The sequence below is a fragment of the Centroberyx gerrardi genome, chromosome 16 (assembly GCF_048128805.1).
Source record: "Centroberyx gerrardi isolate f3 chromosome 16, fCenGer3.hap1.cur.20231027, whole genome shotgun sequence".
NCBI classification, from domain to species: domain Eukaryota; kingdom Metazoa; phylum Chordata; class Actinopteri; order Beryciformes; family Berycidae; genus Centroberyx; species Centroberyx gerrardi.
The window spans coordinates 19,663,222-19,676,469 of record NC_136012.1 but is presented as its reverse complement, the minus strand read 5'-3'; the positions used below and the strand labels follow the sequence as shown (position 1 = coordinate 19,676,469).

Sequence of the window (13,248 nt, the reverse complement as noted above, 5' to 3'; positions counted from 1 at the left end):
ATACAACGTATTGATATACACTGGTAATTCATGCACATGTTGATGGTTACTACACACTTGTAGTTGTACCTCACAATTTATAGCAATATACAGTATTTCTCAGTACAGCGATAAACTCCCATTGCAGCAGAAATGCAAATGATTGTGCTGTATAGCCAAGAGCTGATTACTTACCAGTACTCCAGTTTTCCCACTGTTGACTAGGCAAGACAAACTTTCTGCCTGAGATCGTCTTGCCTGTGTTCACACAGTTTGGATAACTTGAGCGCAGAGTTTTTATGTCACAGAGAAATAATTTACATGAGGAGAAAGGAGAGGACATAAATGTTGCAGATAAATCTTTAGAACATTTAGTGACATTGTTTTATCCACACTAATGACCTGTGAGTTATTTAAAAATTGCATGCAATTTATCTTCTCTGCATGCAGTCCAACTTTACTTATTTTTATTTCTTTTGTCCTTGGGACATCACATTTTTCAGGTAGGGGAAAAAAACGGTATGCTGGACAGTGCAATAATGAATCACAACCTTTGAAACATGAATTTTTGACAGCTAAATATGCTCCCAATCCCTAAAAAACTCTAGAGGCAATCATAAATAATTTAATACTACAGATGTATATGGAGGAACTACTTTCCAGTTCACTGTTATAAAACGTTGAAGCAGCTTTAGAGACTTACGCACTGATTTAACTATCGTTGTTAAATTCAGAAAATAGTACTTTGCCTCATTAAGCAAACTTAGTTCAGTCAACCAAAATGAAAGTCTCACCATCAAAGTGTTGCTGTTTCTCACAATGAATGCTTACCATTGCTTTTTGTTGCTCCTGTGATGTTTGGGCAGCCAGCTAATTTGCTCCCAGAGGCCTGTGTTTGTCTAATAGTTTAATTGGCTGGGCTGTGCACCTGTTTGGCAGCACAGGTGGCCGCAGGGCCATTGTGGTGAGGGCCTTATCTCCCAGGCAGTCCCACACAGGTGTGTGGCATGCAGCCTTTGCAGATCCACCCACAGATGGCATTGCCTGGAGCGTCCGCTGCCTACTCTGTTTCCACACTCTCCTCCTCAGCTGCCATGTTTTCCACTTCTCTCTCTGTCAAAAATTTCCCCAGCCAATTATATATCTTCTACTTCATTCTCCCTCTTTTAATTCTGTCGTTTGGACACTCGCTTCTTAATTTAGAAGTGTCAGATTGACTAGCCACGTTTTATTAATTTCTTAATCCACTGATTTGAAGTGAGATGCCAATTTACAGAAAATTACAACCCTCTTATTTTCTCATTTAGGGAGAGTGAAATTCTGGTGTATTTAATTTCAGCCCTTTTTCTCACACCCATTTCACAGTTTTTTTTTTTACTCTAGTTTTGCATGTGTGAAAACTGCCGCAGATTCCATATAAAAATGTGCAGAAATCTAAGATCTCAAAAAGGAAAAAGCATTTATTTTTCATCCTTTTCTTCACACCCACTAAACCACAACCTCAGCTGTTCCTATCACGCGCATTTTTAAATTTTGCTTGTACATTGATCAGACTTACTTCAAGCTTACTTGCACTTACACTTCATTTGATAATTGCGCTCTGAAGCAGCTCTGAAGCAGTAGGGTTGGAGCTCATTTCATCTGATCTACCTCAGCTGCTGTTCCATCAATAGATTTCCCAATATGAGAAAAGGAGAGTGGTTTAAGCAGTTATGGGCTGCAGAGCACACATCCTGGGCCCCAGCTTTTGAGTTCCTCATGTTAAGCCCTCAGCATTACACTATGACTCTGTCAAATCCTGGTAGTGACTTCCATATTGGATCTGCTAGCTCTCAGATCCGCAAGACATGTTTAAGCAAAATTGAACTTGGCTCCTAACTTTTCATTATGTGAAATCTTCACGGCACAACTGAGACATTTTCTCGGGGGCATTTTCTTGTGGGGTCTTTTTGTGGAGGCGGCAGAGATTTGCTGACACTGGAGTTTCTCTGTGTCTGGATATTCAAGGTGTGGGTTGTTGTGATGATCTTGCTGCTCTGCCACGCAGGGCGTCTCTGAGTCTGAATCAGTCTCACCAGATTTCCTCAGTTGAATGTTTGTAGCTGAGCACTGGAGGTAACATGGAGCACTAGTAATGGGCTTATTATGAGCTTTGAAGTTACCATGGCTGCTAACGGGAAGCTGTTTATCTGACTGTCCTATTGCCCAGAGTGACAGAGCACTGAACAACATACAGAGAAACAATTACTGTAAATACCCGCCAAGTCAGATTGCGATGCATTCCCCATAAAAAAGATAAACTTAATAGGACTTGAAATAATTTGAATTCCTAACTCATAATCAGTGTATATTATTTGATGATAAACTGAAAATACAAAACACAAACATAATTTTGTACAAACTATAACTCCAGTTATACTTTTGTACTTTTGAAATACTTACTGCAAAGTCACATGCGTTTTTACAGTTTTTTTGTTATTAAATTTAAATTTGTAGGGCACAGTCTCACCCCAGTCCATCTGAGATAAATTTGTGTAGAGGGAGTGTATTTGTTAGCGCTTTCTGGTCGAACTTATTCTTTTGTTGACTTCTCTCCTGCACCACTTGGCTGTGCCTCCACCCCCCCCCCCCCCCCCCCCCCGAGAAACACACACACACGCCTCCCCCCACCCTTGGCCTCCTCTGTCCAGTATGGGCACAGCAGCCAATTAACGCTAGCACAAAGGACCACATCCATCAACGCCCACCAACTTTTGTTCACTGCCCCGGATTATTGTGATTGCCTGAACAAATACAAACATCTAAGCATCGCACTGGTTGTTTGTACCCCCTTGACAGCTTCAGGCCAGAGATCCTGTCTGGCACTGGCACAAAGTGTGGATAGTGCTTTGCAAGAGAGACTATACTCAACGAAAACGGCCTGGCTAGGGGTATACTGATGTAATGAGGAGTCAACACTGCATCGATGAATGATGCTTGTGTGAGGTTTCAGGTAGACAGCAAGGTGCCAGCTCTGTCTGCCATGGATTCTTTATGGAGATGAGAAACTGTTTCAACTCTGTCATTTCTGATGTGGAAATGGCTGCCTATCTCAGTGAATCATCCATAATTGATCTTCTGTATTCAAGTTGTGATTCCGGATGGTGCTTTGCACAGCTAAATCAGACTCATTGCCAGTCTGAAAATTTGAAATATGGCATTGTAAAACCTTGATGTCCTTAGTGGAGTTCAGTAGGGCAGGCTACCAAGTTTTCCCATACCACTTGATTAGCATGCAAATATTACCCCAAGCCCTTAAATGTAAGTCCAAATTTGGAAAATATGAATATAGAAACCAAAGATATACATTTCATATAGCATGATATCCTAGTTGCAGATTATTTCTAGAATTTTAAATGTGGTGACATACACAACAGTCCATGTGTATAAGCTGTGATTGCAATCAAGGACACGGAACAGTGTATAGGCTCTGAACTTTCTGGATCAAGCACCCTGTTCCCATTCCTTCTGAGTTGTAATGGAAAACTAGCCATTTGATTTACTGCCATGACGATCAAGTTCTGACTTCCTCCAGGAGGGCTGAGGAAGGAAATAGGAGAGAGAAAAGATATCAAAAAACCTAACCTGTCAGGGCCATGAAATACATTGTCGCTGTTGCCACAGCAAAAGAAGTGAAGCAGGGTTTGAAGCTCTCCACTGAGGTCATTTTTTTTTCTTTGTGCTGTGCTGTGGGACTCTTCTTTCCAGATTCCCAATATTATTACAAACCGTTCTCAACCACCCTCCAGGCCTCAGACAAGCTCTCTTTGCTCTGTCACTTGTCAAGGAGAAATAACACAGGAGAGATTGGGAAATTATATAATCATCGAGGTAGAGGTCCATAGGCAGGGGTCTCTGTGTTTTTCTTGTTTTTTCCCAAGTGACAGAAATAATTTTCTCATCATCGTCTCCATGTTTATTTTTGTCTTTTGCTTTTTGTTTACTATTTCAAACCAAGTTCATACCATCATTCCACTTTCATTCAAAGGCTTTTATTTAAATGTTAAATTTGGCACATGTCTCTTGACCCTTTGCTCGTCAGGCTTGTCAAAGACAGTCAGAAAAGAGCAAGTTAACCAGTTTTTGTCCCTCATGTGACTGACTTCATAGTTGACATTCCCACTCCTTCCTCAGAGGCAGTAAAAACGATTTTGGAGACATAAATGTCCTCAGTGTCTGGGTATATTTTAAGAGTGATGCCCATTTCATTTTATGACACCATCTGTTAACCTCCAAGATAGCCATATCTGCGAAGGCCCTGGAGCGAGGCATACATAATTCAGAAATATCTGATTTGAATTCCATATTGATTTAGTTGGAAGTTATCTTGCACAGGTACAGGAAATAACTGGCATTTTACTGCCACGTAAATCTCTAAATGTCCTTGTCATTTTCACTTTTTCTGTTTTCCATTTTGTTCCTAATTCTAATTTTGGAGGACATAATACATTGGATCTTCATTTGGACAATATTCTGAGTATTAATAAGTTGTACAGTACATAGTTATTTTAATCAGACAGCATTCCTATGGACTGAGACACTGTCAAAAAGTCTCCCCAGCAGTACAAGTATGATTTTAAAAATATTTTCATGTTTCCTGGAATTTGGGTCATAACATAGAAACCCATGTGACCTGACCCACTTGCTTTATTTTTTTTTTTTGTGGGATGATAAGTCACAGGAGTCTAGACACTAATGTGGCTCTGCATTAGGCTTGCAACTGAATCCGAGTACCATACTCTGCGAGGGACAGATGATGTGTTCTATATATGGATGCACATGCATACCACAGTTGAACAAAAATTGAGATGTGCATTTTATTCAATGTTTTCATTGTCTTGTGTTTTCTTTTTAATTGAATTGGATTTGAATCACTGTAGCAGACACAGAAGAGAGATAAGTTGATTCATCCATTTTGTAGAGCAGTGAATGCAACTTTTTCTGTCCTTAAAGCTTTTCCCCCTGACTTGTACAGAGCTCACAGAGGCAGGGGCGGATGACAAGTCCTCCAGAGAAATCAAGCAACTCAGACCTTTTTCCATCCATTTTTAAAAACACCACACCACATTTGTCATTTGTCTAGTTAATGCACCACTGTAATGAAATGACAAACTATCATACATAGTAAACAGCAATGATTCAAAAAAGCATTCATACTTATGTGGTTGTGATTTTGCTTACAACTTTTTTTGAGTTTCAGTAACACTTTTTGGGAAAGAAGATACTATCAGGATAAAAACTTATAAAGTAAACATTTTTCCAACTATTTTTCTGAAAGACTGAAAATTAGGTTAAGTTTGTTTTTCAAGCAAGACCCCTGCAGTACAGTATAGTACATGGAAAAAAAAAATAAAATTGTCTGTCAGTCTTTTTTTTTCATACATTCATGGCACTTAAAGTCATGGTAGGCTGGACCTTAAAGGGAAGCTGCAGGATGTTATTTGATGTATTGTTATACTAGTGATCCTATTGATCACTACTCTTCAAAGTTCAAACTTCAAAGTTCTTCAAATTCTTACTGTTTCTGAAGCTGTGCAGGTAAATGGAGTGGCTTGCATGCAATATTGAGATGTAGAGTCAAACCCCATTGACTTGCACAGCCATAGCTAACAAATGCTAACAGGAGGCTGGTGCCAATTTTTAAGAACTAAAAACAACTTCAATTGGATTAATAGGATGATCATCTAAAAAATGTTTTACCATTCCCTTTAAAATTCAAATACTAAAGGTCAGAATTTCTAACTTTTGGCTCATGGCCTATATAGATACATCACACTGTAAATAAAATGGTAAGATTTCTCTACTAATTTCTCTTGATAATTATAATTTATTGATGGAATATCAAAACACATATTTTTTTGATAAACTATATATGGACCCTGTAAGATATGGAGTACACAGTGATGAAAGCAATAGGCATAATGTAAGGAATTAAGTCAGACATTTACACTTTTACTTTTACACTGACAGGGTGTCATAACGTATATGAAGGATGCTCCCTGCACCGAGGCTTAAACAAATTAGAAACTTTCTGACTTTGAACACAGAATTCGTTCCTTGAAAGAGGAGGACACCACTGCATTTCGTGTCTGCTCTATGAAAGATGAAAAAAAAAATATTTTCGCAGGAGTCGGAGGAATCTGTAGATACCGTACAGCACATCAAACCTGACGATCCTCCCTCTGATCCTACGCAGCACATACAGCTTTATACCCTGCTATTCAATTAATCGTCCTGATCAATCAGCACTCTGACAATTCTACTACTGGTTTCTCTCTTCCACTCCCCAGAGGTAAAGGCTGTTCTGGAGGAGCCTTGGCACTGTTCGGGAGATAATTAGAAATTTCAGGAGTGTTTTGCGCTCTGTGGGGGGTCATTTGGAAGTGTCTGGGGAGCATGCTGAGCTGTCAGCTGTCCCCAGTCACTCCAGTTGATTTAATCCTGATACAGACTTCCACAACTGAATTCCCCATTTCTTTCCTTCTCTCTCTCTCTCTCTCTCTGACTCACACACACACTTTTGCTGCCTTCAGTGATTTCTTTTTGTTACTAACACCCTCAATACACCCACAGACAGACACACGCGCGCACACACTTCCACACACTTCCACACACTTCCACACAGCCCAAAAACCTCCAGTTCCAACAGAGGAAAAGTGGAACATTCATTTATATAGCAGGCCCGATGTTCTGTCTTTGTTAGGGCCACATTTTGGCATCCTGCCAAGACTCAAATACTGTTAGAGGTATCAAGCGCTCCTTTTGAGCGGTGCACAGCTCTCCTCCCTTATGCTCGGAGCTACACTGGCAATCACATTCGTGGGGTGCTGACACCAGGAATATTGTCCTCGGAGTGTGCTACTAGCTTTAGCCCCTGTTCTGCTTCAATCCAATATCAGTAGTGCTGCTCCTGTTGATTCTTTGAGCAGGGAAGGTTAATATGGCTCTATAGTCAGTGGCACGCACCCTGGTGCTGTTATCATCCCACTTGTATGTTGACGATTGTCATTGTGTCCAATACAAATGTTTAGCTACTTTTCCTCTTCCTTGCATCTTTCCATGGGAGAGAGAGGGCATCTGATTGGGATATAAGAAATGATGATGCTTTGTGCTTTTGTTTATCTAAATATTGGCCCAATTCAGACTCCATAAAGTTATGGATTGAGGTCTGCACGTTTGAGCTGTTCTTTTGAGCTGTTCTTTTTCATCCTTGGACCATTCAAACTGCACTGAGGATTTTGGGCAGGCCTTTGCTTGTGCACAGGGGCATTGCCTTTAAATGCAGTGCACCGTGAATTCAGGTTTGTTTAGGATGACAGTGCAAAAAGAATTGGGAACTTGCCCTTGGGACATTAATTTGATAAAAACATGATAAAATATACATCCATTCCATTTCTAGCCACTTATCTGGGCCAGGGTTGCAGTGGCAACAGGGTAAGCAGAGCAGACCAGACGTCCTTTCTCCCAGCAACTTCCTCCAGCTCCTCCTGGTGGATCCCCACCTGCTCCCAGCTCATCTTGGAGACGTAGCCCCTCCAGCGGGTCCTGGGTCTACCCTGGGGTCTTCTCCCAGTCGGCCAAGCCCTGTACACCTCCAAAGGGAGGCTGATAATAAATTATTTTACTTGGAGTGATTTAGGCTATTCCTCATTTTTACAAGATTATGAGATTTTATATCAAAGTTAAGTTCATATCAAAAGCTGAGGTTCTTAATGACAGTTTTTTACATGCTTTCTACTCAACTCACCAACAAGCCGCTTGTTTTGCTTATTGCATTTGAAACACTTGCTATGGCCATGCATCTTATACCAAATGTTGTTGATGGAATGTTGTTTTCCTATACCGAGGAATGTTTTCTTGTGCACACAGCACCTTGATGCTCACATGTGTACGACAGATGGTGCATTTGGAAAGCCTGCAACATGATGGACTCTGTCCTTGATCATGTGTCTTTTCACATCATTGTCCGGCCAATACATATTCTCTGGTGTTCTGCTCATTACAGTTAAGAACTGTGCCAGCCAGCGAGAGACAGAAGCCTGAGATATTAACACCGTGTCTGACTGACGCAGCACTTGTCACTAGGATGGAAAGGGCGGAGTAACATGGGAGGGATGTCGGCTATGCGATCTGCATTGCTCTGCAAATCATTATTCTGAAGACAGCTCAGTGATTTAGGCCCTATCCATGTGTAAATGGATAGGGCATAGAAGGGCGTCCACTTCTTGGCACCCTCAGTGTGCCCTGGTAACTGCTGCTGTCTCCATTGATGATCCCTTAAAAATTCAACTGACTTGTGATTGAGGTGAAGCTGTATACAAATATGGGTTGGAGGAATAAGATGAGTGGGAAGACGGTCCATAGGTAAAAGTGTATTCCAAGCAATCCATGAAGGATTTAGTGAGCTGAAATCAGTGTTTTGTTGTTTTGTTTTGTTTTTTACATTTAGTTTATTTTAATGATACTGGTTATTACCCATTTGTGCTTTGCCCTCTTTTGCAGTCTCCATGCCAGAATACAAATCTTAACATTCTTGTACTTAACGGGGAAAGGAAAAAAAAAAATCTTCTGGGAAAAGGAATAACAATGACTTAGACATAACTCAGTTGTTGCCCTTAATAGCTATTTTTTTTTAGATGTAATTTAAAACAGAATTTTTTTTTTTTTAAATTAATCTTTTATATGAATAATCTATTATAGTGATTTCAGCAAGCTGTTTAATTGATCAGGGGATGATGTGGCTCCATGTTGGGCATGGTGAATCACTAAGCTGGTGGTAGGCTGGTGGTGCTTGGTTTCAGGCTATAATGTTGAAAGCTATTTGTTGCAAAGAGCATCAGGCCTTAAGTGCAACGCTGTAGCACTGAATAGGTCAGTAGTGGCACAGAGGGACAGTGGTATGACTTTGCCTGTAATACAATATGAAAGATGTTGCTCTCACCCAGTAGCTTTCAATGACAAAGCTCCCCAACCGCCCCTGATGAAATAATAAAACGGGTCTATGGTCTGAAATCAATGTGCATACAAGCTGTCACAACACAAGACCAGTGATCAGTCAGACAGAATGACTGAGAGTGTGTCAGTCTCTGCAATGAAAGATTTGAGTGAGTCAGTTACTGCGGCTGGTGATGCACAGTAATCTTTTCATGCTGCACTGACATTTCCCTGCTTGCCAAGTATGTCTGCAGAAATTTGATTAACTCTGCACTGTGAATACCTTCTTTCTACATTCTTTGCCTTCATGTCTTGTCTTCTATTTCAGTTATGTATAGCTATTTGTATACCCTTGAGCAAGACACTGAATCCCTTCCTGCACCATGGGTGCCACCCCTGGCTGTGCCTGCACTCTGACCACTCTGGTAAAATGCGTACATATGTGCGGCAGAGGCATATGCAAAGAAACTGTGTGGAATATGGCAACTGAAGTGCTATTATGGTCTATTTTGTTCATGCTCCTTTTCAATTACTCAGTGAACATTGTTCAAAGTGAGCTATATAAAGACTGTCTGATGGATTGATTGGGTAATTGTTTGAATGGCGTGTTTTCTTTTTACTGCAGACCCACAACAGCTTAGCTTCTAAGTACATATTGACATAAATGCATACACACATACACATACATACATGCAAATACTTACTCATAAGTAATTACATTTATTATGTCAGATCAGTGGTTCAAAACAATTTTTTTTGGGAACAAATGTTATTTGACAGACAGACAGATGGGCATTTGCCAGGCACTTTGACTTTGGTGTAATAAGCATGGGGCAAAAAATAAAGTTTTTAAATCAACATAATACAGTACAGTGATTTCAGTGAGGCTGAAATGTTCCATAATGACCATTCACAGATAAGTCTTCTTATTTTTTGACAGCATGTTGTGAGTAAGCAACATCTTGTTTATGTCTGAACACATGTTCATGGACCAGACTGTGAGATTTACAATACATACATTTTATTGCACTTAACATAACTACAACATAAAAATGTCAAGCCAGCAGAAATAATACACATAAAAAATTGCTTCCCTAAGACAGACCATGAATTTTTCATTTTGCCTGCGGAATATACATGATTGCAGAAAGTAACACAATTTGGTGGCACTTAACTAGAGGATTATAGCCATCAATATTACATGAACAAGTTCTCCCCCAAGTTAATGAAATCCTTGGATGCATGCCCACATTTAGGAGAAGAGGCTGATTAAGATAGGATCCTATGTCTTGTTCCTGTACTATCCTGCACTTGTCTTTCCCAGACACAAATAGATGGCACAGATATTACCATGAATGGTTAATGGTGCCAAAGCTGCCAGAACTGAAAAAAAAAAAAAAAAAATCTCAATTTTCAATGAGATTTTCCCATGTTCTACATTTGGTTGCTATATGGTACTCTGATCAGCAGGGCAAAGCTGACATATATATTTTTACTGTCATGTTTTGGTTCCTGCCTGGTTCAAGGTCTGTTTCACAGTCCAAATTTCATATTGGTTAATTGTTATGAAACGATCAGAATAGAGGAAAAGCCCCTTTAAACCACTTAAAATTCACTTGATAGCATAATGATACAGTAAATTAACAAAAACTGTAAAATATTAGGGGCCAATGGGTGGCCCCAAATAACCAGGGTCCAAGTTCATGGTATAGAGGGTCGATTGATCACGTTCTCTGGCCCACACAAGTAGCATCAAAGCCCTTTTCTGAGCCAGGAAAAACCCTGACTGTGTCACCTATCATAATCTGTGTTCTGCAGATGGCTCACCAAATGTTGGGTGAAGTTACAGAGAAATATGCTTAGCAAGAGTACAACATAGCCAACATAGGTTTACAACTTACGTGTATTGATTACAAAGTTGATTACAACACATATAATGATGATGAATCATGTGAAATAACTTACCCATGTCATGCTTTAACACAGGACAAAACAGCATTATGATTTGTCGTCACTGCAGTTCTCACACGCCTTGTTTTTGAGGTCACACAACATTCCCAGAATCTCATTTTGCAAAGTTCCTCTGTGTAATAAACAGAATTCCTCTTCACAAATATTGGTTCCATTTCCCGCTCTCAGAAGACTGACATTACAGTCACGACTAAGAAGCATAAACAAAGATTGTGGATTTACTGAATTGTGCTCCCTCAACCATGTCGCCTCCTTTCCCTCTTTGTTGTCCCAGTCTCTCATTTGCTCCTACCACCTCCATATCACAAATACATAAACAGCATTGTTATCTTGCAGTAAACTGAGCCAGCTTTCTCTCTTCTTTTTTTTTTTAGGGGCTTAACTATTCGCAAATCAACGGAAGAAAATGACAAACGTTGAAACTGGAAGGCCTACAGTAAACAGACAGTTATAAATTTAGAACATTATGCTGTTTTGTTTTATTAACAAAACTGATCATTATTATACAGTACAGTAAATGATAATAAGTAACAAATTGGCTCTGCTTGTCTGCTAATGAATTTTGAGTAATGGTTGGTGGGGGGTTGCAACGCTTACTAATTTCATCACAGATCAGAGAAATACCTCACCTCAACTTCGCCAGTTGCCTCGGGCCAATTCATCTCATCCCTAATTGAGGGTCTCCTCCGACTCACCGAGTCAATACAAATGACTTTAATACGCAAACCATTATTGTGTCGAATCATTGTCAAATAGGCGAAATAAATCATTGACTTATGGCCCGTTAATGTCACAAATTGCTCCATGCATTTTGTTTTATTGACAGTTAGGGGCCTGAAAACAAGTAATGCTAATGACATAATCTGGCTGTGACCAGACTGTCCCTCCCACCCTCCTCATGCCTCTCTCTCTCCTCCTGGCATAGACAAACTGGCTCATCTGCACTGGATCATTTGCCGTCTCCTGATACGCTGTGGTTTATAGCCAATTATCTCTCGTGATCCATTATCGATTACAGTGTTATCTTTCTCGCATTGCTTAATCTTTTGGCGCAGGAACATAGCTGCTCACGGGGGGCCTGGATGCAAACTGCTAAGCCACAGGAACACTAGCTAAGATGGATGGGTGTTCATTTGCTTGTAAATGGGTACTATTTAAATGTGATTCAAACTATATTCAGTATCAGGGAGAAGAGGGAGGTTTTTGATTTGCAGCTCCCTCAATTAGGAGTTAAAAACACTCAGAATAATGAGGACAGTCAATTTCTCCTAGTGAGTGTTGAATCCATGATATTTTTCTGAATGATTGATTTCCTACAATAACTGTTTGTTGTTGCTGTATTCTATGAATCAGTATGCCTTACAGTAGACTAGCTGGGTAATGAGAATATTGACTGAATATTGTATAACTGTTTTCTTTTTTGTCTGTGACTTATCTCTAGCTGGGTGAATAACTTTGGTCATGAGGGTCTTGGTCTTCTTTTGGATGCTCTGGAAAAGCTGCTGGACAAGAAACAGTGAGTGATCTCCCATGATAACACCACATTTCCCAGTATCTCATGTTTTTATTATGCCCTATTCTATACATATGCTGTCTCAATATTCTTTTGAATTGCTCTTGTTTTTCCAGGCAAGAGAATATTGATAAAAGAAACCAGCACAAACTCATCCAGTGCTTGAAGGCCTTCATGAACAATAAGGTTTGTATAAGTTGATGGAGAAAAATGCCTATCCATTGAATTCTAGAATGTTCATTAGATAAAGAGGGAATGTAAATTAGTATCATAATTTAAGATCATCGCTGAAATGGTATCATTCGGATGTAGTCCTGAAATAAATGAAGTAGTTCAGTTGTATAAATATCCTATAATTCAATAGTAGGGATGTGATAGTAATAAATAGTAATAAATAGCATTAAAAAAAAAAAGGTACAGCCAAGGACATATAAGCCCATTCTTTGCACTCTTATGTTAACCATCCTAAGAAATTGCACTACTAGTCCAGGTGGCCAGGATTTCAAACCTGGCTTCAATGTCTGACAACTGGGATAATGGGATAGTAAAGCGAAGCTAATTTTACCATTTTGAGCCTATTGTCTCCCATCTTTTAATTATCTTTTTTTGGGAAGGTTTGACTCATTTCTCAAAAGTAGCACACATTTCAAGGATAGATGAACTATTGATATTGCTACCCTTTAACTCAATCCCCACACGTGGTCATCTCTACCCATTGCTTGCGTTGTGGGGAGATTTAAAGGTAGAGGAGACTATAAGTATTTGTCCCTATAGTCCTGTCCTGAATTGAATTAATTCATCATCGTCTCCAT

The 13,248-nt window shown here is 39.7% G+C and overlaps 1 protein-coding gene across 1 annotated transcript in view; it reads left to right on the top strand.

Annotated features, from left to right (window-relative positions):
* Nucleotides 1-13,248, top strand: part of diaph2 (diaphanous-related formin 2) — a 386,425-nt gene that overhangs the window by 108,656 nt on the left and 264,521 nt on the right. The window contains exons 8-9 of the mRNA XM_078288946.1: nucleotides 12,365-12,439; nucleotides 12,553-12,622. Coding sequence (XP_078145072.1) covers nucleotides 12,365-12,439; nucleotides 12,553-12,622 — 145 coding nt within the window. The remainder of the gene's footprint in view (nucleotides 1-12,364; nucleotides 12,440-12,552; nucleotides 12,623-13,248) is intronic.